The following is a 27,558-nucleotide window of genomic DNA, read 5'->3' on the forward strand; positions in this document are numbered from 1 at the left end:
CCGAGCGGGGCTGGGGGCAAGGGTGAAGGGTGGGGTCTGGGACGGGGGTTCCGGGACGGGGGTGCAGCTGAGGGGGCGCCTGGAGCCCCTGTGGAGAGCTCTTTCCTTCTGCCCTTTGTTATCTATATCTGTTGTTACTGCTGCTGGTTGCTGTTCCTTCTGCGCTGTTGTATTAAATTCTCCTTATCTCAGCCCATGGGGTTTTGTATTTTTCTCCCTTTTCCTCTCCTGTTCAGGGGGTGGGTGTGGGGTGAAGGAGCTCCCAAGTGGTGCCCAGCTCCTGCCTAGGGCTAAACCACAACAACTTCTTTCCTCTTTACCTATTTTGTCAAGCCAGACTTGCATTTTTGGGACCGTTGTTCAAAGCGTGAATGCATGCACTCTGTCATTATTCTCCAAGAGACCTTTTCTGGTTTCCTCCACACAAGTTTCTGGTTTCTTAGGACAACCCTGTTTCTGTCACTGCATGGCATTATCTACTGAATTCAGTGAGAAACACAAAACTGCAGTTTGTTTTTTTTTAATTAGTGTTGGGTCCCTAAGGAAAAAGTATTGTGTTAAAAGATTTGAAGATTTTTTTCCAGTTTTTATTTCACTTTTGTGTACAGAAGTGTTATAGACATGAAAATAGTGCTGTTTTTTTCTGTGTCATGTGATGAGGTGTTTTCTAAATCAGTAAATTTCTGTTGTTCCATCTCTTTTAACCTAATGGTTCACTCTTTATGTCCTAGGAGGTCCCATGTGCTCTCCTCAGAAATAAAGGTACAATATTATGTTACTTATATAATGTGAAATTGTTCTAAAAATTACAGACGGCTCATATTAATTTGGGGTTTGATGTCATAATAAACCTTTGCATTTCTGTCCATCTTTTTACATAAGGAAAAACTTGTTCTGCATTAGATCTTAAAGATGCCAGACAAGCTATCTATTTCAATTTGAATAGTTGCTTATGCTACCTGCTTTATTTGATAGCTTGCCCCTGAGGTGTCCTGTATATCTTTGGGTCCACTTGCACAGCTCGTGTGCAAAATAATGCTTTTGGTCTGCTCTTGTCCAAGTTCCCTGGGAAATACAAGCTTTGATTCTGCATCACAGTTGTATGCTGCTGGTCTTTGCATCAGAGCTTGGCAGAGATCTCCTGTTTGACACTTCTGGTATTCTGGATGTAGTATCTCAAAATTCATCTCAGTGAAATGTTTACTTGATGGACTCCTGTCACACTGAGCTATTTATTTACAAGATACATAAGGAAGTAATATGTGTATTGCCTAATTTGAGCTTTTGTCTATGAAGACTGGCTCTTCAGAATTCAGAAGTTACCTGTGCTTTTGTTACCTGTGAATGGTGATAAGGCTATTCTTGTTAGCACTATATTCATGAGCATATCAGCAGTAGTAGTATTTAGCTCGCTTTTAGTGCCTTACCAATTTGAGCAGACTTAAACTGGATGATTTTAGTACTCCAGTGTATTGGGATATCCTGTTTTCTGTGTTCCATTGTACAGTTTATGATGTAAAGACTAGTGTGAAATAAACTAGTTTCATTGACTCTTCTCTCCAAAATCCTTTTGAACAGGAGTTTGTTTAAAGGAAGCCTAATGGTCACATAGGGAATTAATGTAGGAGGGCAAGTAAATTAAGAGTTTGTTTGCTAATTTGTTCTGTATTAGTCTCTCGTAGACCATATTCTGCAACAGCCTTAGCATAATATTGTGATCATGTCTGTGATCTCTGTATGTTGTTTTGGTTTTGATAGCTGCTATTACATTCATGTGTGACAAGCGATGCAACAAGAAGAGATCATGTGGACGACACAAGTGTAATGAAGTTTGCTGTGTGGTAAGTTTACATGTGGTTTTATAAAATTGTTCATTTTGATGTGTGTTTGGTTTTGGTTGTGATATTGAAAGACTTCTTTGCTCTTGTATCTTTCAATTTCTGAAGTGCCTCTCCTGTGGAGACAGGCTGAGAGAGCTGGAGTTATTCAGCCTGGAGAAGTGAAGGCTTTAGGGAGACCTTACTGCAGCCTTCCAGTACGTAAAGGCGGCCTACAAGAAAGCTGGAGAGGGACTTTTTACAAGAGCATGTAGTGATAGGATGAGGAGTAATGGATTTAAACTGAAAAAGGGAAGATTTAGATTGGATATGAGGAAGAGGTTCTTTATGATGAGACACTGGAACGGGTTGTCCAGGGAAGTTGTGGATGCTATTGTTGGAAGTTTGCATTGTTAGGGTAGATGAGGCTTTGAACAGCCTGGTCTAGTGGAAGGTGTCCTTGCTCATGGCAGGGGTGTTGGAACTAGATGATCTTTAAGGTCCCTTCCAACCCAAAACTTTCTGTGATCTTCAGTCTCTATTTGCTGCTGCATTTGGTCATGCTCAGAAAAGTTTGTGTGTATGTGTATTTAGTTTTCAGCATCTGTTCTATGATTATTATTATAACTGTAAACCACATTCTAGCCTGAAAGCAATGTAACAAAAAAAAAAAAAAAAAAAAGTCCGTGCGGTGGTTTTGGGGAGAATGGGGGGAGCAGGAGGGTGGTACTAAACACAGGAAACACAAGCTATGATGTAGCTCTGTCTGCAACAGAGGTCTTGGGAGAATCCATGTTAAAAACTGTGTGTCCATACAGTGATAGCGAAACTGTACAGATCAGGCCTAAGCTACTTTTTAGATTATGACCTTTCAAAGTACAATGCACCAGTGGGCTTTATAGTTCAATTCTGCTTCTCTTTTTTGCCTTCCCCTAGGACACGGAACATAAGTGTTCTTTGGTCTGTGGTCGTAAACTCAACTGTGGGCTTCATAGATGTGAAGAACCTTGTCATCGGGGCACTTGTCAAACGTGCTGGCAAACGAGTGAGTTATGTGCAAGAGTGCATTATTTCTTAAATAAATTTATTCATCTAACTGATCAGAGTTGGACTGAGAGAGGGGTCCAAATTGACCAGAACCTGAAGACTATGCAGTTGATTTGAACTGTGTTTTTTCATGAAAGAAAATTCATAGAATCACTATGATTGGAAAGGACCTCCGGAGTCATCAGGTCCAACCACGCTCCCAGTGTTTCCCTAACCACTAGAGCATAGCCTCAAGTGCTACACCTACTCGTTTTTTGAACAGCTCCAGGGGTGATGACTCCACCACCTCCCTGGGCAGCCCGTTCCAGTGCCTGAGCACTCTATCAGTGAAGAAATTCTTCCTAATAGCCAATCAAAACCTCCCCTGACACACCCCCACCACAACTTGAGGCCATTTCCACTCGTCCTATCATCAGTAATTTGGGAGAAGAGACCAACACCAGCCTCACTACAACCTCCTTTCAGCTAGTTGTAGAGAGCAATAAGGTCTCTGGGTGTTCTCTTCTCCAGACTAAACAACCCCAGTTCTCTCAGCCGGTCTCCATAAAAGATGTTTTCCAGCCCTCTCACCAGCCTCATTGCTCTTCTCTGGACCCATTCCAGCACCTCCATGTCCTTCTACTGTGGTGCCCAAAACTGGACCCAGCACTCAAGGTGAGGTCTCACCAGTGCTGAGCCCAGGGGCACGATCACCTCCCTGCTCCTGCTGGTCACACTCGTTCTGACACAGGCCAGGATGCCATTGGCCTTCTTGGCCACCTGGGCACACTGCTGGCTCATGTTCAGTCAGCTGTCCACCAACACCCCCAGGTCCTTTTCCACCAGGCACTTTCCAGCCACTCCTCCCCAAGCCTGGAGTGTTCCCTGGGCTTGTTGTGACCCAAGTGCAGGACCCGGCACTTGGCCTTGTTAAACCTTGTTAAATGAAAGTTATTTCATTTTAGATTAGTCTACAAACTGTTGGATTTTATTAGTTAATTCAAGTGAATTATAGTGAAATATATTCAGTTATGTATGTTGATCCAGTAATCACTGTATGCCAGCAGCTGGAGAATGGGGTCACAGGTTATAGGGACCCCTTGTTCTGGGTGCCAGCACCCGGAGAAGCCAGGCAGTGTTGGGATTCCCTTGCTAATTTCAGTCCTCTCTGTGCCTGGGTATGTTTGGGTAACTTGTTAATGAACTTGCTTCAAAGCTGGACTGGCTGGCTAGGAAGAGGTCTGCCTCTGGAATTCCACAAGCTTTCAGCCTGTGTCTGAGTAAGGGTCTGTCCAGGTATGGATATCAGACAGAGCCCAGGCTAATATTTGAGATCTGTGAATGCAGTGTACATGTGGATCTAGAGAGTGTGTGTGTGTCTTCACTAGTGACCTTCAATCCTAGTGAGCTAGAGAGAAAGAAGAGGACTTGGTTTTTGGTATTCTTGTTTCCACAAATCTTGTTGTTTAGTTGTCTGTGTTCATCTGTGTGTCCAGTCATGTTATTGTGATGTGTGTATTGGGTGTCTAGTCTCTTTGGAAGGTGTTTTCAGTCTTGCTAGTGGCTGGACCTGCATACTGATCCAGCAGCCATCATCATATCCACAGAGGTGGGACAACAGGAACATTTGGGGTTTTAGAGTTCAACAGATTTTGCTTTGGTAAGCAAGAAAGGAAGAATCCAGTGATTCCCAGAATCAGGAGAACTTCCTGAATTCAGCAGCCCCCTTAACACACTTGTCTTCTCTTCAGATTGGAGTTATTGTTCTGTACTTTTATTGCCCCATTATTCTCTTACCTCCTCCATCATTCCCTCTTTTGGTCCCTGATCCACTGTCTCTTTATTTGTTTATAGAGCAATCATATTCTTTTTGTTCTCAGGTCTCCTGTGTTACTTCTGATGTTAATATTTTCTCTTAGTGTCTTATTTTTCTAAGGTTTTATCTGAACTGTAGTTTGCATTCCAGTCAGTCTCCCTCTCAGTTTCTTTATAGCCTGAAAAACAGCAGTGAACTGTATTAACTTCTATGCAGTGTTAAGTTTTAGTTGACATGGTGTATGTAAGTATTTTTATTCCTTTGTTTATTTTGTCACTGAGATTTGGAATCTTATGGTAAGAGTTTAAAATCTGCTTCCCAAATACAGGGGAAAAAAAAAAGGCCTTGGCAAAAGGACAAAAATCTAACCACTGATCTGAAAAAGCAGTGGTGGTGGGGAAGTTCGGGGCACAAGATTTGGATGATGTGCTTTCTGGAAGGGAACTTGAGAGATACCTCCCTGTTTTTTAAGTCAAGGATAGAACAGCAACAGCTTTCAACTTGACATGAGCATTTCTCTTGCTCCAGTTCAAAATGTTGCTGTCAAAGAAGCACCCCCTAAAAGCAAGCATAGTTCCCCATGAAGCAATCATGGTCTGGTTTTCTTGTGGGAGCCACAAAAGGTAATAATTCCACTGCTGTGGTGCTTAATATCAAAAACCAAAACTGGACTAAACAATTTGCATGTTATTTAAAGATTTCTCATTGTGAAGAACTGCAAATACGTGTAGTCATTGGGATATGTTTGACTTGTTTCTTCAGGTTTTGATGAGCTGACTTGTTACTGTGGTGAATCTGTGATTTACCCCCCTGTGCCCTGTGGCACTCAGCCACCAGAGTGTAAAAAACCATGCACCAGGCCACACGACTGTGATCATCCAGGTAAGTCAAACCATTCATTTCTACATGTTTATTTAGTTTTGTTTTAACTGAAATGTAAAAAAGTGTACATAGGTCTGTTTAAAAATATATTTGGTTCTTTATTAGATGCTTTTTCAGTAGTTTTGTATATTCCCAAGTGTCTGCATTTATAAGACAACGGACTAAAAACTTGCCATGAATACTAGTAGTGACACTTCTGACTGGTAAAAGCATTGTTTTTTGTTTTTTTTCTGATCATTATTATCAGTCAAAACACTTTAAATGCTGTATTTCAGAGGTGAAGTGCTCTATTAAAGCAGTAGGATTATCTAGTGAACAGTTAGTTTCTGCATTCCTTAGAATTACATTGGCCAATCACAAAAAACGTAGCACATGTCAAACAGATATGCTTTCTGAAAAACTGTCTGATAGTATAACCCTGCTAAGAAGTTATGAAATTCTTTTCTATTTTATTTAGAAAATATGGAAGAATATTCACCCAAAAACCTGCCATCATAATTTTTAAAGAACACTTTAAAGTACAGATCATCTGTGCGTGAATCATCATATTTCCCATAAATTGTGTAGTCCTGAAATGCAAACTCATGCTTAATAATCTTTATTGTCTTTTTTTGATGCATTTGATTGAAGTATGCTAATAAAACTGTGCTGGCTTTTCTATTTCTGTGACTGCAGTGTACCATTCATGTCATAGTGAGGAGAAATGTCCACCTTGTACTTATCTCACTCAGAAATGGTGTATGGGCAAGCATGAAGTAAGTCTGGATGCTTAATGTTTTTGGCTACTAAGTAGTGTTCTAGGACTGCAGGCTTAGATTCTTGTGGCTTCTTTGGAATAGAATATGTTATTGGAGTTTGAATTTAATGTGTTTAAACTAGAAAAGTGTGTCTTCTATGCCATACGCATTCAGACCAACTGTTGTCTTGGACTGCGATATAAAGAAAAACTCAGCCTTTGTCCTAAGATATTTTAGTATTGCAGTACTTGCATGGACAGTGCCAAATGAAGGTGTGAACAGTAAAAGTACCTTGAGATTTATATTTATAGTTTTTCATTTTTAATTACCATCTTTTTCCTCCCATCTTCCAGCTGCGAAGTAATATCCCTTGTCATCTCACGGACATTTCCTGTGGCCTCCGCTGCAATCAGATGTTAAAATGTGGAATGCACAAATGTAAAAGAATCTGCCACAAAGGAGAATGTCTTATAGATGAAGAGTGTAAACAGCCATGTGTTATTCCAAGACTATACTGTAATCATCCTTGTATGGCTCCATGTCATCCTTCTTCACCCTGCCCGACAACATCATGCTGTGCAAAGGTTAGATTCACTGCAAATTCACAGGCCAGTTGTATAGCTATCAACTAGTAACAGCTGTGACAAAAAATGACATGTTTATGTATTAGTAGCATGATTTTTTTTTTCTGTAAACTTTTATTATTGAATTTAAGGAAAATGTCGTATTTTTCACTTTTAATTACCCATTATTCTACTAAAGTAAAACTTTTTAAAAGAATACATTTTACTCCCTCACATTTTCCATGGCCATAAAAAGACAAAAAAAAAAGTCTGCTCTCTTGTGTGATACAACAGGTTGATCTTCAATGTGAATGTGGAAGAAGGAAGGAGAGTATGATTTGCTCAGAAGCATCTAATACATATCAAAGGTTTGTACTATAATATTTTTTTTAAATTCGTTATTGGACTTGCTTCTTTGCTGTTTGATTAAATTTCAGTCTTGAATAAATATTTTTAATTCACAAACTTTTTCACATATTTTTTGTACTTTCACATACAGTTTCGTGCTTGTATTCCTTTGAGCTTTCATATGAGCTATGCTGTACTGGAACACATTCCTCTTTTTACTGTGCTGTTAGTCTAACTGTGGTGCTGTGTCAAAGCTTGAATCTCCTATCTGTGGAACTCTGCTCTACTCACACAGAGCAATTAGATACAGGCTAATCAGGCAGGTCCAGATTCAGGCTCCTGGATGGAGGTGATTACACATAGCAGTCCATGTGCAAGTTGCTGTCTAAGTTTCCCTTAGTGTATGATGGCACCTAGTCAATACAGATGATGGAAGATAAAGAGTGATTTAAATTTACTCTGAAATAGCTAAATTTAGGCAGGAGAGCTTTGGCATCTCAATCTTGGTTCTTAATATGCGAACTGAGTCCTTCCCAGCTCCATTTTTTGCAATAGATTTGTCTCCAGATCCTATTTCTAAACTGATTTCCCTTTCTCTCTTAGAAGAGAGGACAAAGGGTCAAGGAACAGAAGAAAAGTAGGGCTTTGTAACTTCTGAAATTAAAATAATAAAACAGTAGTAATAGTAATTTTTTTAAATCCTACTCTGAGGCTGTGATTGAGAGGGAGTAAAAAAATCTAAAGAGTTGTTGTGCAGCCAGAGTTCTGCTTTGCATCAACTGAATACGAGAGCACAGTCACAGATTCTTCCCATTTTTGTTTGGAACTGCTATTTGAGGACCTGATACTAAGCCCAGCTCAGTTCCTACTGAGTACTGCCCAGATGCAAATTCTGACAGAAGATGGTTTAGCATCTGTGTAATAGGTGCTTAATACTACATGATGAAGGCAAGGAGAAAAATGTGCTGATCAGGAGCAGCTGAGAACAATTGTAGTCAGTGCTAAGTTGAATGCAAGATACGCTTAGAGGAGTGGTGATCTTTTTTTTTTGAAGAAAAGAGAGAGTTTGGTTAAGAGCTATCACTATGAGTGATAGAAGACTGACTCAGTTTTGAAATACCAATTTAAATTGATGTACGCTTGTCATTAATGCTAAGCTGGGAAGGTAATGTAGTTACAAGTCCAAATGATTGAAGGCTGTTACTTCTTTGCTGTTTCTATAGCTCAGGCACTGCAAAAGTATTCATAGAAAAAAACTGAAGTCAGTGAGAGTCCTTGCATACATAAGCTAAACACATGTATTTATCTAATGAGAGCCCAAGTAAAGAGGAAGGGAAAGTGACAGTTTAAAACAAGTGTTTTTATCTGTTCAGATGTGTCCATATATGTTTAGAAATTACTGATACTAGCAAAAGCAGCACTTAATGCTAGCCAAGTTTGAATGATAACTTCAACTCTTCAGGCTGCTGAAAGATTAAAATATTCTGAGTTTGGTTTGGCTTTCTCCCATCATCTACATACTTGGGAAGAAAAAAAACCCCACAACAACTACAAACACACACACAAAAAAAAAAATAAATAGCCCAAACAGTCATCCCAAAACCCAAACATGACAGAGTAACTCTTGCAGAACTGTTGTGGAAAGGTCAGCAAGTTAATGCAATATCCAAGTTTTCTCAAAAATGTTACAGGAGTGATGAAACAGCTTTGAGCTTTGTCAGTGAATGTCAGTGGGATAACACCCAAGGGAACAGGGAAGGGCGAGTGCTGCTGTATCTGTACACATTATACAAATGATGATGTTGTATCTAAGGGCCATTTGTGTAAACTTTGACACCACATGGTAAATATGAAGCTGATGGTGCCTCTCAGTGTTTTTTGGGTAGTATGGTTATCCTTCTTGACAGATGATTAGTTCTCTGAATGTGATGCAAAATATATAGAGACAGACATATCCTTTTATCTGAATTTAACAGAAAAGATGGTTCAGAGGATAGACTGTTCAATTTTCAGGATTTGGTTTGAGAATTATATGGGATATTTCACTAAAAAAATGGTATATTTTAGTTAGGGAAGTTTTAGCAAGAATATCAGACTGGGATGGCTGGTTATTGAAGAATAATCTTTTAAAGAAAATTGTAACAGGCTCACTAGGCATTTTTTTCTTCTAGGTTGTATCATTCATATCTTCTAAGCAAATTTCTAAGTACTTTATAAAATTACTTTACAGATTTTAGCTGCACACAATCACATAGGTGTTAAAAAGACAAAGCTATATAGTCAGCTGTAGTATGAATATTAAGCAGGTGAGATGGAAGAGTACTTGCATTGTCAAGTTGATACTTGCTTCAAATTAATGCTCTGAAAAATTTTCTGAAGAAGCATGTCCATTTGTTATTCTTGCTCCTACTTGCTTGAGGGAGAGCCACCTCTTAGTTTACATAGCTAGGTAGAGTACACTTCTAAAACTAGATGAAACTAGGATCCCATTCTGTAATCTGATGATGAAATGGTCAATCTGTCTGCTTCCTTCCATCTGGAGATTCAAATCTGCAACTTTATGCACCTTTTACAAAGGTTTATTTGTTGTCTCAAATGAAATTTAACACTCTTCTTTTTCAGAATAGCTGCTATATCTATTGCCACTAAGTTAACAGATCTACAGCTTGGAGATTCAGTGGAAATCAGTAGGCTTATTACAAAAAAAGAAATGAAGCAGGCCAGGTAAGGAGATACATGTGGAAATATATTTCAAACCCTTGTGTGTACTTGGGACTTTGGGAATGTGGGTAATTCATAATACTGGGAGCAAAATCCCAGTTAAAATAAGAAGAGTTTAAATAGCCTGACTCTAATGTAACAGTACTGCTAAAAGAATATTTTACAGTTCCTTAGCAGCTTATGCTTTTGCTTTCATTTGGAATGAGTCCTCTGTCCTTTGCTGGTTTGTTGTTATAATTAGGTATGGAACAATATACTTGTGGTTTCAGAGTTTCTTTCTACCCAGCAAACTCCTTAGTGTTCCTCTAGCTTTTTTCAGATTTCTAGCCAGTATAATTTGTTGCTATCTGTTTCAGCATCCAGCATTCCTTCCTGGATTATTAATAGGGCGTGTTGTCCCCTAGTCATCATCTCACTATTTATAATATCTTTCTATTGCCATTTTTAGATTTCTTACGTTTGTATCTCAGTTTGATTGGCACTTTTATGTTCTCAGACCGACTGGCACTGCAGATCTGCTTTTAATTTACAAAAACGCTTGTGACTTGAATTTCGTGATTTTTCTGTCCCTCAGGATTGGAATAGCTTATCTTTTAACTTGTAATATAATTTCTTTAAGGAATTCTCGAGTTTCTCCCACATCCTTCTATCAGAAACCTGATATCAGTCCTTGATTCCTGGGTTTAGTTTACTTTCTGCTACCACCTCTCTTCTCTTAATTGTGAATTTGATTATTTCAGAGTCAGTCTGTTATGTGTTAAAATTTAATTTTCCTTTATACTGCTTGAAGTCAAAACAGTGACATCTCCCATAGAGTTGCTTCATGACTTCCTGTATCAAAAACTAATACCAGCATACTTCACAAACTTTTGCTAGTCGTTCTGTTCTGTTTATTTATTTAATGTCTATGAAATTGGAGCAAGTTATTATGAAATCCTTTTGGGTAATTTTCTACACTGAAATAATTTGAATTCTGAATCTATGGGCAAGACGAAATAACACCAGAAATGATGCATGGAATCACCTGCTCGTCACAGTCTCCAGCTTTGTTCTAGTTGAGTCATTGTCATACTTCAGATGAAGGTGAGAGGGGGAATAAAGGTGGAAAAGGGAGAGCTGTACTGATTCCAGCATGCAAGTTGAATGAGCATGGTATTAGTACCCTGTAAGCCTGTTATAAGAAAGGCACCAAAAGGAAGCAGTAATAGAGTCTTTATTTTAGCCTACCCTGTGTGTTTCAACCAACAGGAAGCAGTAATAGAGTCTTTATTTTAGCCTACCCTGTGTGTTTCAATTAATTGAATACTCAAAAAATATACAAGAATCAACTTCTGTCTCTAGAATTACTGTAGAATAATCTTTGCTTTACCCTGATTGAGCCTCAACTATTTTGTTCCTATTAGTATCACAGTGCTAACCCAGTAAGGGTAATGGGCAGAAGTTTGTAACTACCACTGTGAAATTCTGGAGAAGACTTGATCCTTTTCTGACATTTTAATCACTTAGAAATAACATAAAATAACTTTCAAAGATGAGACTGAAAACTGAAATTGATAGTTGTGTGGACATTAGAAGTTACGGGCTCAGTTAGAATACTAATTTTTATGTCACATCATAATCCTCTATATGCATAGCTAATTTTCATGTTTTTCCTGGCTGATAATTTTTTTTCTGATGCATAGGAGTAAGTGACCTTTTCATATCTTGCTTTGCTCATTTCCCATTGTTAGCATCAACTTAATGCTGCTTAATCAACTGCATTTTTTCTGAAATTATTTAATTCACCAATACAATAAAATCTTGTTCAGAAGCTGGTTTTGGTGATTGCTGCTTCTGTTCAAGACCTGCAGGAGGACTTGGGCTCAAAAGTCTTTGTTTGTTGTTGGTTGTTTTTAGCTGTGTTATCTGATCGAGTACAATAAACTGTTCTTACACACTCTTCTTACTTTAGACTGTAATAATGATATGACACTAACAAAGCTACAGTTTGAAAAGTATGAGTAGCAGCTGTGATTCTAATTGTATTTTTCTTTCTAAATTTAGGCTGCAGTGTGATGAAGAATGCTTAGCTCTTCAGAGGAACAGGTGGGCAATGAACTTGCTTGGTTTTTTCAGAAGTAGTCCATGCTCAGAAAGTTAATACTGGGTGGAAAAAAAATCCTTTTCTGCATGACCTAGAGAACTGATAGATGTGGAGATTTTTCCTGTGTTCTAGGGGTGTATATTGAGTGTTCTGAGCTCTTACTAGAATATTGTAGTGAAAAGTCGTAAATAGCTTCAGATGCACAAACTGTCTTTTCTGAGCTGTTCATCTGTGTTAGTAACCCATATCCTTACTCTTCAGTGACAACATGTTTTGGGAGGCTGGGAGAATTTGTTTGGCTGTGGTGTTGTTATGCTTTGCTTTTTTCCTCCTACCCTCAAATATAGGCGTCTTGCCGAGGCTCTTGAAATAGATGATAATTCTGATCCCTTTAACATCCGTTCTTCTGGACCAAAGTACAGTGACCTTTTAAAAGAAGATGCAAGGTATGTGTTCTAATGATGGCAGGTGTCATCCCTAGGTAAGCAGTGCCAAGAGCAAGATGGCAAATGCTAAATATTATTCTTGTAAAAATGCTTGTTGACACTCTCCTCTCCAGCCTTGGCAATAGGCTGGATAATTGAGGCAAAGGAGATGATGTGCATTTCTCAAGATCTCCAAAATGAGAACCTGAAAAGTAAAAGTGCCTGACCAGTTTTTTTCTTCTGTAATAGGACCAGATTTAGAATGGGAGCATCATTTTCCACCATTCTTCTCACTGTGAATTAGTACCTGTAATTCTCACATCTCCACTGCTTTCATACACAACGAATCCACAGCTTTATGCTCCTTGTGAACTTTTCAAGGCAAAGACAAAATTGCTAGCTTAGTAATGAAATATACTCTCATAGCCTGACATTATTTACCTCCATCATTCTCATTCATTTTTTGCCTTACTGCCTTTGTTTTAAAAATAAAGAAATGGAATTAATAAAAGACTTGATTGATGTAAAGCTAGTCCTCTGCAAGTGCTGACTGCAAAGAGGGCTGCTAGGCTGAAACATCTGGAAATGGGATAATAGAAAGTCAAGGTAATATCAAAAACATCACACTAATAATTACTACACAATCTGAAATGACAGGGAGGGATCAGAAACATTTTGAAGATGCTTAAATAAGTGACATCTAAGAATTTTTTACTTGTGTTTGTAGGCATGGCATAAGTTTTTATTAGCTGTAAGTTTTTAGAACAGCTGCATCCATTTTGCTCTTTATCACTGTCCTAATGATACACACATTTCAAATTTTAGTGAGGGTGTTTTCTACTTGAAAATCCTTTATTTAATTTGCTGATGTATAAGAAAAGTGAAAATTATATATAAAAAGCCACACAGAATTTGAGTAAATAATTTCTTGCTTTACTTCCAACTGATTAGCCTACTGCAGGATTGTGGAGGTACTGCTTCATTAGTGCTATTTTATAAAGACTGTTCTCCTAAATGTATATAGAATGTTTTGCTTTATCTCTTTCAGAAAACAAAGCACACATTTTCACTTTCTTCCTGTGTTGAATATCTTGTGTTCTATGTGTCGTCCCCTCTCTGTTGGAGTACAGTCCAATCTTACCTTTCTGTCAGCCATTCTCTACCCATAGTGCAGTGTTCATCTGTTCAGAACTGACCATGGTCATACTCTGTATTCCGGATGGTCTAACAGATACCTTGAAAAGTAGCCTTAATGCTTTCACACTCCCCTGTTTCCTCTGTGAAAGTATCTCTTCTCAGTCATTCTGCAGTTTTCTTTGTATCTCCTGTGTAACCACTTCACATTGGTAACTCACAATAAACTAATACACCCAGGCTATTCTTACTGATTCACAGCTTAAAGCAAAAGTTTTTGTTAGTTTTGAAGTCCATGGTTTTGCAGATTGAGTTACTGGTTTTCATTTATCTAGTCTTCAACATAAATGAGTTTCTCCCTGTATTAACATATCTCTCTTTACATGAGTAGCAGCCTGCAATTTGTGAAGCCATAGCTTTAAGAACTTACTTCCTTGACTGTTCTTGATGATCTTTTATCTCAGTGGTCTTGCAGAAGATCTGTGTTTCTCTCATCATGGCAAGATCTACAAAGTGTATCTGTTAACAGAATTTTTTTTTCAGGTAGCTCAGTATCCTGTTTTGACAGATGCATTTATTCTTGCAGGCTGCTGTAGTAGTGCAAGAGTTCAGGGCTTGTGGGTTTTTGCAGAGCATAAGTTATAGATCTATGGATGGGATCTCAAAATAATGAGGAATATGACAGCTGCCTTCCTGTGTGTTCAGAGTCACTGCCTCAAGAATGTGGCAGCTGCCAAAATTAGGAGTAGAATGCTGTGATATTACCTTGTTTAAGCAATTCATGAAGTTGGTACATTGTCAAAGGCTGAAAAAAATACGTCTACAAGTGAGAAAACTTGAGAGAGCTGTGAGAGAAATCCTGATTTTAAGCTATAATCTTTAATTACAGAACCTGAAAGATCCAAGATGCAGTACAACTCCAGGTAGCAGGAAAATGAGTAAGTGGAAGCACGCCAAGATAATATGTTTCCATTGTAGGAGAATGGCAGGAGAAGGGAGCGACAGGAGCAGCATGGTAATGCTGATATTGCTCATCTGTCAGAATCTGACAAGGAGTCAGAATAAAGGTCTGCACCATACAACTTCACATGAGGCCATAGCCTGCTGTCAAGGGGAACCTGCCTGCTAGCATGGAGATGACTGTGCCAGCACGTCTGGGTACAGATCAGGGGATACAGATCCACTGGGTGGACACTTCAGCACCTTTTTAAGATGCTCCAGAAACAGACACAGAGAGCAAGCAAATGCTGCATTTAGCTTGTTGAGATGAAGTTGGAGGGTGGACTGGCACAAGTATCAATGCCCAGTTTGACAAGGACGGTGCTAAGGCTGCTGTTTGATGAATTAAGACTACCAGAGAAGAAAAGGAGGACATCTCAAGTACCTGGCCATATGGAGCTACACAGAAAAGAATTTTCTTATTTCGTCACTGGCTGAGCAAGACCTCACAGGGGCTGTATGGACCAAGGAGATCTTGGATCAAATAGTTAAGTCTAGAGAGACACCAAGGGAGATGTGTCCTTCATAGGCATTTCCTTAGCCAGCCTTCCCAAAAGTTAACCCTCCACACGCTGTTGTAGACAGTGAAGGCAAAGCCAAGCACTCCTGTCCAAAATGTGGCCACAGGAGCAACGGGTAGGAGGTTTTTGTAGCCTCCTTAAACAAGCACTGAAGCCTGAAGGAAGGAGCAGTGAGGGCAACTTCTCAAGCACATGATTGGCAAACTGCAAGCCTGGAATGACAGTCACTCGGAGTCAGAATCTTGCACTGGCAGGTATTGCAAGAATAAGGAGGTTTATGGCAAAGGCTGCAAAATCTGAGGAAAGCAAAAAATATACAGCAAGAACTCCATTGAAAAAACAGCTAATGAGGAACATTCTTATTAAGTAGGGTGGTTGAGAGGAACTGAAATGGCAGTAGGCCTGCTCCTGCTTACATGCAATGCAGGGAGGTGAGGAGTAGCCTAGTGTACACGATTTATAGGCACAGCCCAGAAAAAGATACTTTCAAGTCCCACATTGCAGAATTTCAGCATACCCAGTGTCAGATCTGATGTGTTTGTCACTTTGTTTCTTTCCTGTACATTATTTTTTATTAAGTTTCTATTGCAGGTTAGAATGTAAGATCTCACAATGGGCAGTTAGCTGGTTGTTTGGCCATAGCCAGTCATAAATAGCTTACCTGAAAGAATCATGTGCAAAACATTATTTCTGTGCAATAACAATATTCCTTTTAAAATAAATCAACAAGAGAACAGCACACTTGGCAAAACTTGGAGAACTTACTGTAAGAGCTCAGATGAGTAACCAAAAAGAACTAAAAATACTTGTGCTTTGTCAGCCTTAGTGGCAGAGGAATAAGGAGCCTGAAGTACTGTTCTTCACTGTGAACATCAAGATACAGAAGATGCATCTTCCTGTTGTATTGCCTCAGCTATTCACTGATGTGACAAGAATTCTCTAGGGCAATTCAGATGTTTGTTTAGGATAACTCTATCAAAGGAAACTTTCAGATTAAGGAATACTGAAATCCACCATTTCCTTGGAAGATTCGTCAACACAAATTATACTCCCTTAGAATCTTTGTGATGATTTCAAAGAAAAAGCAATTGTTTTGTCTCTTCCACCACCTGCATTGGCCTGTATGTTCCTGTATTGGCCTGTTATTCCTGTATGAACAGTCTGTAGGTTTGGAGCTCACTCAGATCAGGGTTGTTCTTCCATGAAGTTCTTTGAAACGAAAGGTTCTGGAGGTGCAGAGTGAACACAAAACACTTAACTCACTTTTGTACAGACATATGGGTAGTCACAGCTCTGCCGTTGTGTAATATGTTACAAGCAGAAGGGGTAAGGTCCTGTTTCTGCTGTTCAGAGAGCCACTGGAACTAGAGATGTTAGGTGTTGCCCGTGAAATCAGTTTCTGTACAGTTCATCTACCCCAATCCATCTCACCTTTTCCTACAGGAAAATTACTTTCACTTAATAATTTGATTTCTGCTGCCACTACCACACTTCTGTCCTGTCCTGATTCTTAAATAAATCTGTAATATTTTTTTTTTGCAGGTAGTCATCTTTTGTTGGTAATTATTTGTTATGCTAGACAAGTTGAAGACCAAAGTCAGTGCCCTTTTTCTCTATGTTGGAAAATCCCCATTTTTGTGACTAATTATGTATTCTAATTCAGTGAATTGCCTCAATGACAAGCAATTTAAAACCACTGAAATGGCAACTTTAAAATCTACATTATCCATTTGAAGAAAAGAGAATTGTATTGGTAGAGATGTAACATAAAATTTTATGCTGGATTCCAGGGGTTGAATGGAAAGTTATTCATGCTTTCTGTAGTGGTGATGACATGTTAACATGCAGGTAGTGTGATGTGCTCTCACTCCTGCTTCTGCTTCAGTCAGTTGAGTTCTTTAATTTTGTTCTTGTTGACAGTAATGTTATAAAAGGCAAAGGTATTGTATCTTTGTACACTCTCTTGCCTCATTTACCTAGACTGCTGTTCTTGCAGGAAGGATTTAAAATTTGTCAGTGACATTGAGAAGGAAATGAGAATGCTTGTGGAAGCTGTGAATAAGGTCAGTATTCAGATATTCTGTATGACTCTTAATGAGAAACAGATTAGTTTGGGGGGAAGTTTCATATTACTAAACTTTATTCATACTAATGCTTCTGAGTTAACACTAGAGTTGTTTGTGTTCCAGTAAAGTGCACAATATAATTAGAATAGGAGATGTAGCTTAGGATCACTTTGGTAACAGCCAAGCTTTGTTCAAAGATTCAACCAGTGCTGGGCTTTAATATATTGGTGGTTTATCATTAATTTTTGGATCTCCATTAATGAAGTATTAATCCTCAAAGGTGAGGTTTAAAAGTTCAGACTTTGAGCAGGAAAGCCTAGGTTCTTCTGTTCCCTGTAGTGGAATTTGTTCACAAATATGTGGATACCTTCCTGCATTTGCCAGTGTGTGAGGCAGTCCTCCTGCTTCTGTAAGGAGACTTGGATTCAGCTGTAGTTGTTTGGCAAACTCCAGTATACCTAGGGAGGTTTATACCACAGACAGTCAGGTTTTTCAGTGAAAGGAGAGTTCTGCCTTCATGCCCATCAGGTCAGCATCCTCCTGGCTTGCTGCTGCACCATGCCTGACCCAGTATTTATGGTGGAAAGGACAGTGTAAGCCACACTATCCTCCGTTGCCCTTAGCTCAAGAAAGAATTAACATTCTGTGGAAAACATTTCCTTCCCTCTACCCAGTGAGGACAATTACTTGACTTTATTCCTTCTTTTGTATGTATGATGTTGTTAATTTTTGTGCTTGTTGACCTGTCTAATGTTCTTGCCCATTGTTTCCCACACTGGAATGAAAGTCTGAAAGGAGACCATCTGTGTCTATGTTCAGGCCCCTTCAACCTCAGACACATGGTAATAGATGCACAGAACAGTTAGCACCTGGAAAATAATTTGCCCAATGTGGTGTTGCCTGTGGCTATCCTATTTTACATATACCTTTAAATACTGCCTTTATTATACACACATGTAAACAAGTGTGTACACTTATATTTTTATATAGATAATAACTGTGTGCACCAATGTATATGCCTATACTAATATCAAACCAAGATATATATTTAAAAAAAAAAACAAACAAACCAAGCAAACCACAAAGAACAGCAAGTTAACCACCACAGGTCTTGGATTTGCAATGTACAATGGGTTACTGCTGACGTTAAATATGACAGAGCAAGAGAACCAGAGAGCTCACGAGCACCTCCAGTGCTGTAATTCTCAGCAGTAACCAAATATTTGCTAAATAATGATCCTACAAAGCAAGCAAATGGTGTCTCTTAAAGAGCATTGACATTGCAGAAGAGAATGAGAGAATGAAAACAAACCAGATAGGACAATCGTTTCCCTCTCTGACTAAAGGGAGAATTACTTGGTGATTCCTTAAGCTGTTACCATGATCGGGATTAACCAGCTAGGCCCACAAAACAATTTGGTATCTCAGGGATCAGTTCTGCACCATCCTGCCTCTCAGCCTGCTGGGAGTTGCTATTCCATAAGGTTCAAGAAGTCCCTAGAAGTCAAATTAAGCTTCAAAGGGGAAGAGTTTTGTTTCTGAACACCAAAGGCAAGTGAGACAAGCCTTGAAGCTTGGTAGTCATATATTATTATAATTTAAATGCAGAGAAGAACACCTTCTTTCGTGAAGTCTTCAGTAGGCAAACCCAACAGTTACTTGAGGAGTTCTATGACAATCTCAATGTTCTGTGCCTGAAAACTCTGTTTAGTTACATATTACCTTTCACAAGACTGTCAGATTCCTTCTTGATACGTTTAGATTACTAATTACCAGTTGTCTGTTTAGACACCCATTCTGGATCTGCATTATTCACAGTGCCTACAGACTTCTTGTGCTCCTGCACTGAGCCCATTTGGTAACAGCAGAACTGGATACAGTGCTCCAGGTGTGGCCTCAAAATTTCTGAGAAGGGGGAAGGAGCACCTTCTTCAGCCTGCTGACAGCACAACTTTACCTAGTGCAGGCCAGGTTACCAGCAATCTTCTTTGCCATAAGTGTACATAGCTGGCTCATGTCCAACTTGGTGCCCAGCAGGACCCTCGGGTCCTTTCCTGCCAAGCTGCTTTCCAGCTGGGTGACCCCCAGCATATACTGGTGCATGGGGTTGTTCCTCACCAAGTGCAGGATGGTGGACTTCTCCTTGCTGAGGTTTTTGCCAGCCCACTTCTCCAGCCTGTCAAGCTCATGCTGGATGGCAGCACGCCCCTCTGGCCTATCAGCTGCTCCTCCCAACTTTGTGTCATCAACAAACTCACTGAGGGTGTGCTCTGCACCATCGAGCAGATAACTAAAGGTGGACTGGACCAGTACGTGGTCCCACTCCTTTCCCCCCTGGGCACGCTGCTAATTGCTGGCCTGCAAACAGCCAGTTTTCAGCCCATCTCCCTGTGTGCTCATCCAGCCCCTATAGCAACAGGGTATGGGGCTATGAGGCTCTTATGGGAGGGAGACAGTGTCAAAGGCCTTACTGTAGGCCAAGCAGACACTAGGCACTGCTCTCCCCTCATCCACCAGTCATGTCAGTTCATCACAGAAGTTATCAAGTTGGTGAAGCTTTGGTGAAGCCATGCTGACTAATCCTGAGGAATTTCTTCTTGTTCAAGTACCTGGAAGTGGATTCCAGGATGAGCTGCTCCATCATTTTTCAAGGGATTGAGGTGAAGCTGACAAGCCGGTAGCTCTGTGTGTCCTCCTTGCCTATCTTGAAGACAGGAGTGGCAGCATATGTGGATGCCGTGCTCTTTCTTTTCCCTAAAAACGGTGGCATATATGTTATAAAAGGGAATGTGTCTCTTGCAGTGTAAAGTCTACCTGCTCTTCTACTCAGTCCTTCTTGCATACCTTTTCTTTTTATTTTTGGCAGTCTCAGATGCTTTATTTTCCTCCCTTGTAAGAGTCATGTTTCATCTTGCAGCCTGCAGGTATCTGTTTTGTCTTGGGAATGTCTCTCTACCTCGTGTTATCAGTGTTGCTCATTCAGGCCTGTGTCCAGACCAACCAACTCAACCTTTTATGTAGCCAAAGATTGGATTAATATGTTTGACATGGCAACGGGCAAGGAAACTGGTTTTAGTTGTTCTTCTGCCATGATCCAAGTCCTCCTTATGTTTGTGTCTGTGTTCCATAGTTGTTTATCATGACTCCTAAATCTTTTCTCACTAAGGATGTGACTTATTTTGATTCTAGATGCAGAGCTTTACTTACTTGCATTAAAAGTACTTGGCATGCTAGTTTATTAAGCATTCCAGTATCTGTGCCTCTATCAGTACTGTGTCTTTTGTATTGATTACTGTTACTTATGCTAGCGGACTTCACTTTGACTTTTATTGTTTGCACCATGCCTTTGGAGATACTAACCTCAGCTGAACTGAATAAAAGAGTGATAAAAAGAATTTTGATACTTAGAAGTTTTAGCATTAATATAGTTTAGCTGTATCTGTCATTATTTGACTCTGCCTCATGAACACCTGTTCCCCAAGACTCATCAGTGGGTTCTCATCCAGCACAGCAGAGTTGTTGCCGTTGATATACGTAAGCAGACAAGACAGCAATCATTTACATCTTCCGGCTCTATCTGCATATGGACAGAAATTTTAATGGTTTTGTGAGCATGGAACCATCATAACTCCTTAAAGCAAGCGTTCCTGGTCATCACAACTAAATACAGAATCTTTAGAGTTTTCTTCATTCAAATGCCTGTCTATATACTGGAAGTGTTCTTATAGGTGGGAGGCTTATTACGCTTTCTTGCTAAGTAACAAAGTATATCCTGACAGCATTTCATTACCCTGAAGACTTACGGAAATGGTTGACCACAGTTTCTGGTCCAGTTACTGTTCATAACAGCTATTTTATAGTCTAAGAGAAGAAAGATATTAACCATCTATTTCCAGTATGGCTACCCTGTGCCTTTGTTATCTTGCTCTATTACGTGTTCTTTAATATAGATGACTGACCTTTTGTAAACCCACATTGACTACTCCCAGGGACCTTCTTTGTGTACCTAAAAAGTGCTTCTGAAAGGACTTGCTCTATGATCTTTCCCCAGGCTTTGAAGTGTAGCTGATCAAGACATAGTTCTTGTTGGTTTGGGTTTGGTTTGGGTTTTGTTTTGTTTTGTTTGTCTGTGTGTGTGTGTTGTTTTTAACATAATTGCAACAATTGCCTCTTTCTAGTCACTGTGTTCCTACTCCATTTTCTGCAGTTATTCAGAGATGATAGTGAGACATTGTCCTAGTCTCTAAGTGCCCTTAAATGTATTGTCAGCTGTCCCAGGAACTTGTATAGGCTGGAATTTCTTTAGAAAACCCTGACTCAGACATACTCTGCTGCTGGTAGTGTGTGTTCCCCTTGGACCTCTGTATACCCAAAGACCTAGAACACCTTTTCTGTGGCAACCAAGGCAAAATCTGAAGCAGTGTCTTGAATCTCTGAAGCAGTGAGTGTGTCATCCTCATCTGCACTTGCTCTTACAGAGTCGCAGAGCTCATAAGACCCTGCTTTTTCTTGTTCTTTTACTGTTGATATAGCAATCAGTGTTGAGTCAGGCATTATCAGTCTTTATTAACTGAAATGAAAACTACAGTTTTATTCTTATTTAATAAGAAGTCTATAGATCCCATTACATGGCAGATTCTGGTGATAAATAGCTTTTTGGTGGAGAGAAATGATAAATCTGATAACTTAACAGCTCTCTGCAATGTGTGAATTGCAAGGCCAGTCTCAAAATTAATCTGATTCAAAATTGGCTGATCATTCTGAAAAATAAAAATTCAGAAAAATTTTGTACTACTTTGGGATCTTAGTAGAATGGACACATTCAGGCTTTTTATTTCAAACTTGAAAAATACATGTATGTGTGTGCATACTTTGAGGTAATGGAAACAATAGACAACACAATTTAATTTTGGGGAAATAAATGGACATTTTTGGATGAGTTGTCTGTCAATACTCGGGTATTAGCAGTTTGTGGTACTAGTTTTGTCATAGCAACATAATTGTAGAGGTAGAAGCACATTTTTTCTTCTTCCCAGGCCCCTGAAGGAAAACTTTACCTTTTTTTTTAACCTTTTCTCTTGAATTCAGGGCAAGCACACGAAGAAGAGCCATTGCTACCCACCGATGAACAGAGATCACCGCAGGATCATCCACGAGCTGGCTCAGGTGTACGGCATCGAAAGCGTGAGCTATGACAACGAGCCGAAGCGCAACGTCGTCATCACTGCAGTCAAGTGTGTAATCCACTGCTGCCTTCAAATCTCTTAACTAGAGTTTAAGTAAATGGATGTTTTTATCACTTACTCAAATGAGTTTATTTACAATGCAATTTGCCACATGCAGTAGCTTCCAGTAGAAATGTTTTTAAAGCTGTTTTTAAATTGGTAATTTCATAGGCTTCTATTTCTATTAGTCAAGTAAATCTGCAGAGATTAGAAATTAAAAATCAGCAATAAAAAGACTAAGCGAATACTTTTGCAAGGCTGTTTTCCATTCATCCTAGCAGTAGCTTTTTGTCTTTTTGCCATCAGCTAGATTTGATAGAAGTATCAAAGGTAATAAATGTATAAAATTATATGGAAACTAACTGCTGTGTTGAGAAGTCATACCTGAATTTGCATCTTCTTTGGAAAAACTTGGCATTGGAACTTAATTGTTTTCCATATATCTCAACATGCCACAGAGTATATTCTCTCTTTAGTTACTGGACAAAGAGGGAGCTGGAATTACTGCAAATTGAAGAGATTTCTAAACAAAACTGGAAATATTTGGAGAAGACCCACAGAAAGAAGTCAATTCATATCTGAGAAGGAAATGAAGGGAATATAGCTGGGGGAAAAGTAAGGTGATTGCACTGGAGACATAATATGGGAAAGCTTCCCAAATGAGGTATCAAGGCTTCCTTGATTCTGCTGCTCACTGAGCAGCTTATTTAGTTTAGCATGGTCAAATTTTGTTTCCTGTGACAACCTGTTTTTAACTGTGGATAGTCACTGTAGTTATAAAAAACACGTCAACTTCCATGCTACAGGAGTGCCATAAGCTGCTCCTGAGCCTGTTCGTGGGTTGGTAGCTTAGCTACAATCTTGATTTCTTTCAAGAGAGATGGAACATCCTTTCTGTTTCGTTGAAACAATCTTTTTGTTTCTAGGTAAGGAAAGTGAGAAAAGAGATCATATTTGAAAAATATAAGAAAAATAAATTGAAGGGGAAGGGCAGGATTAGATATTAATGAAGGGATAAAGTGTCAGAGAAAGGAGCAGGACAGGTGACTATGCTTTAAAAACAGAGACATATGCTACAGCTTGAGAATTGGAGGCCTTCCTTTGTGGTTTTAGGAGAGATTGCCTGCTTGCTCCTTCCCTTAAACTGTTCAGTGAAGAGCATACCATACAGGACAGACATGGTGTCTGGAAGAGTGACAGAGTTGAAATAGCAGCAGGTTGTCTACTAAGAATATTCTTCAGCTGCATAGCAATGTTTCTTAATTTCAGTAGATTAATCCAGAGCTTCTCTTCATTGTCTTTTTATTTGATGCTTCTTGAACACATAAAAAATACTGGTCTGAGACAAGTGATTGCTCAAGTTCCAGCACGATACTTGTGAATATTTCACAACAGCTTCATCAAGTCCAGGGGCTAGGAGTCACCAGAAAGTCCAAATGGTTTGATTCCTTTTGTTTTATCCTATTCTCAGCATTCCTCCCAGATTTCTCTTATGGTCTCCTCTGAATATAGATAATTGCAAATAATGCTAGGCAGAAAGACCATTCTTCCTTTTCACACCCCTGCATTGTTTCATTGAAATGGTGGCATCACCATACAGGTTGTTCAGAGGAGTGAGAAAGTCTCCTTAGTGCTAAAATTCCTCCAGGCAGATGCCTTCTTCTTCAGGATATTTAGGAGCAAACACCACATACCTGCTTTGCCCTCAGCCCCTGCCCCATTATCATTCCACCACATCAGTAAGAGTTGGCTCATATTGGCTGCTGACATGCAGCATTTCCATTGTCTAACCACACAGGGAGCATTCCCAGTATTGACTGTCAAAAGTTGATCTAAATTACACTTCTGGAGTCATGTGAAGTGTAAGACCCAAAGTGAATCGTTGTAAGTGCCCTTCTCTCGCCTTCCCTGTTTTCATCTTTGCAGTCACCATCTTTTGAGCAGTTGTAATACCAGATGACTTCTGAACCAAGAAGGTCAAAGGTAATGTGCAGACTGGTATGGTAAAAAGAGGGAGGCTTTCTTCTCCAGGTTGACTCCTGCACTTCACTGTACCTGTCAATAGTTTCTTGAAGTCTTCTACTCATGAATTTCCTCTTATGAATAACTCTGATGCCAGTACCTGTTAAGGGGTGGCTGTTTGTTGTTGTTGTGTAGTGCTCAGTGTTTAAGCAGCTTGTATAGACTTGAGACATTGTGGAAGTGTCCTCTGATAAGTCAGTTCCTGTAACACACAGCCTTTCCTGTTCCTTCCAGGAAGAACGATAGGGTCAGCATCTCCTCCTGAACAAAGGGACTTCTCAGGAAGGTGATGGGATCACTGCACGTTGTTCTTTCTGAGAAAACCATTTCCTGCCACAGTCTCATCAGTGTGTTTTCTATTATTCTTCTTCATCCAGGATCTTGTTTCCTTTCAGTGAAGTCAGTCTTGAGACAGTTAAGGATTGGTTGCCTTAGCTGCATGGTCTAGAGGACTCTGCTCTGGAAGGAGGTTATTTAAAAATTCTTGAATTAAATAAACAAAGAGGAAACACTATTTAGTGATTGACATAGAATCATTTAGGTTGGAAAATACCCTGAAGATCAGAGTCCAGCCATTAACCTAATACTCCAAAGTCCACCACTAAACCATGTCCCTAAGCACCATGTCTACACATCTTTTAAGTACTTCCAGGGATGGTGACTCAACCATTTCTTTGGACAGCCTGTTCAGTGCTTTGACAACTTTCTTTCCTAGTATCCAATATAAACCATTCAGGAAGAAATAGGAAAGCAATCCAATTTGGTGTACCAGAATGAGTTTGGTCTTAAAATGTCAGTAGTATGGGTCTAGAGCAAAGTCCAAGAAGAAACTGACAGTGATAAGATTTAAGAATTTTAATTTATTCAGCTTATTCACCCCCAGAGAGGATGAAAAAGAGACTGTGAATGGAAAAGGTGCTATCATGGAAGGTTTTTCAGTCTTGCAGTTAAATCTTAACAGTGACTGGAAGTTAAAATAAAGCCAAGCTCTCTCTTCAAAGTGGCTCATGAATTTATAGGGAAATTTTAAGATATCTCCACAGCCTGTTAGAGATACACCGTGTTTGGGAATTATTTGGATTTTTTTTGTTTTTTTAACTCCATCCGTTTTGCAACAATCTTCCCAGTGTTTTTTTCTGTTTGTTTGGGGTTTTTTTTCATATTCTTCCTGCCCTGCACCACAGCTGCAGGGTGGCCCTTGTGTTGCAGATGGAAGGAGCACAAATGGGATGCCTCATTGTGTGGTCGTGATCACATAATAGATTGTTAACTAGCATGGAGGGCAGGAAGCATTGATTTCATTTTCCCTGGTGCATAGTGTTATTTTTCTGATCTTTTTCACCTGGGCTAGCTGACAAGAAAGAGGCAGTGTTGCTACTCTTTGTTCTGGGAGATTGCTGCTTAGCAGGGCTACTTTGAGTGCGTAGTTACAAACAAGTTTAGCATGAGTTTCTGGCAGACTTTAAGAATGTTTCCAAAACATTAGATAACATGTTGTAGAGATCCAGTGAAATGTGTTCACAAGACAATGAGTTAAGCAATGAAGCTGTTGCTTCTGATCTTGGTCTGTTCTGTGAATGAACAGATGTGTGCTGCCCTAGAATGTGACTGTTGCATTGTTGGTATTTTAACAGTTGTTCATATTGTGCAGTTCAAAGTAGAAAAGAGTTGTGCACTTCTCATGGAGAAGGGAAGGAGTCTGGGCACCAATATTCAAATCTAGTAAGCTGCTTCTGCATCTTTTCTAGATAGCAATCGGGAGACATTTAGAATACTGGATACCTTGTTCTTGCTAATCAAGGTGAACTCTGCATACTTTTGGTCTCTGTGGTTGGAAAATTAAATATTTGAATAGGTAATTTAAGTGTACAGGTATGAACTCTGACACCAGTATGGCTACTTGCACACCTAACACTCTTCCCCTAACTTCTTAATGAATATGATTTCCTATTAAATTAAATAACCTTTCTTTTATTTCTCTAGAGGGAAATCCATTTGTCCAAGCAATACCTTAACTTCTGTGTTGGATAAAGAAATGCAGAGCAGGCCTCCACCTCCTATTCCTCATTACAAACAAGCAGATAAGTAAGGAATTTGTTTTTAGAACACTATGCTTCAATTTTATGTGGAGTTACCTGACCTTGAAAGGCCATCTAGTCCATTCCCCTGCAGTAAGCAGGGACATCTTTAACTAGATGATGTGGCAAAATTAAATTGAAGAAGGGCTTTAGCCATTTATTTTTAATTACCAGAAGTGAAATTTCTTTAGAAGTGCTTAATTCTACAAGATCTTGAAAATCTCATACTGTCTTATGGGAAAAATCTTTACAGCATTTGGATTTGGTATTACCATATGTTTTTTGTTGTTTTTAAAAGTGAGCAGGTTTGATCAGCAACTCACTTCAACAGTATTTCTTTTGGTCTTTCTTTTAAAAAGGCATGTTGAACATTTAGTCTTCACTACAGTATTGTTTTTGTAATAAATATTACCAGGAACTGGTATTTTCTGGTAAAACCCCAAAACAAATAGTGTAAATTCAGCCATAGATTGATGTACATTAATTTAATAAAGTGTGTGTTTTTTTCCAAAAAGCAATTGACAAAGGACATTAAGATTCTTCCATTAAAACGTGATTTAGAAATGCATGCTTTTTACCGGTGCAAGGTGCATGTGCACACTGAAACATTGTAGAATTTGTGATGTCAGTTGACTGTTTTGTTTTGTTTTGTTTTGTTTTCATGGAAGTGAGTAACATCTAATATGGTTATGATTTCAGGAGCAGTGGAAACAGTGGTTTATCCAAACCATTAAAAGAAGAGCCGGTGATTGACTACTTTGATGTCCAGGACTGAAGTGATTGATGTCGAGTTATGATGTAGAAGCTTAGAGGTGAAGTTCCTGTGCAAGGCAGTAACTTACTGTGCAAGGCACTTTTTGGTTTTCTGTCAAATGATCAGTTGTTCAGCATATTTGTGACTTAACATCTAAAGTTAGATTGACTGCGATACTTTAAAAATTTATGCATTTTTACAGTTTATGTAACTGCATAATACCTGACAGTGGTATAGCTTTTTAAACCTGGGTTTAGTGCAATTTTCTATCTAGTGTGATGTCAGAATGATGTAGATTTCCATTGATGCCTTTAAAGTGAGAGAACTGCTAATCAAATATA

The 27,558-nt window shown here is 39.2% G+C and overlaps 1 protein-coding gene across 1 annotated transcript; it reads left to right on the plus strand.

The window, feature by feature from the left end:
- Positions 1 to 731: 731 nt before the first annotated feature.
- LOC103779264 (transcriptional repressor NF-X1-like) lies at positions 732 to 27,238 on the plus strand (the record flags this gene model as incomplete). Its single annotated transcript, XM_008946891.1, has 14 exons — positions 732 to 762; positions 1,759 to 1,841; positions 2,754 to 2,862; positions 5,422 to 5,541; positions 6,217 to 6,296; positions 6,632 to 6,862; positions 7,136 to 7,209; positions 9,812 to 9,913; positions 11,954 to 11,995; positions 12,341 to 12,439; positions 17,069 to 17,135; positions 22,227 to 22,372; positions 26,369 to 26,470; positions 27,163 to 27,238. Coding segments are annotated over 14 exons (1,362 nt in total), but the record flags the coding sequence as incomplete, so codon positions are not given.
- Positions 27,239 to 27,558: the final 320 nt, after the last annotated feature.

This window comes from Merops nubicus, unplaced genomic scaffold, assembly GCF_000691845.1.
Source record: "Merops nubicus isolate BGI_N331 unplaced genomic scaffold, ASM69184v1 scaffold14999, whole genome shotgun sequence".
NCBI classification, from domain to species: Eukaryota; Metazoa; Chordata; class Aves; order Coraciiformes; family Meropidae; genus Merops; species Merops nubicus.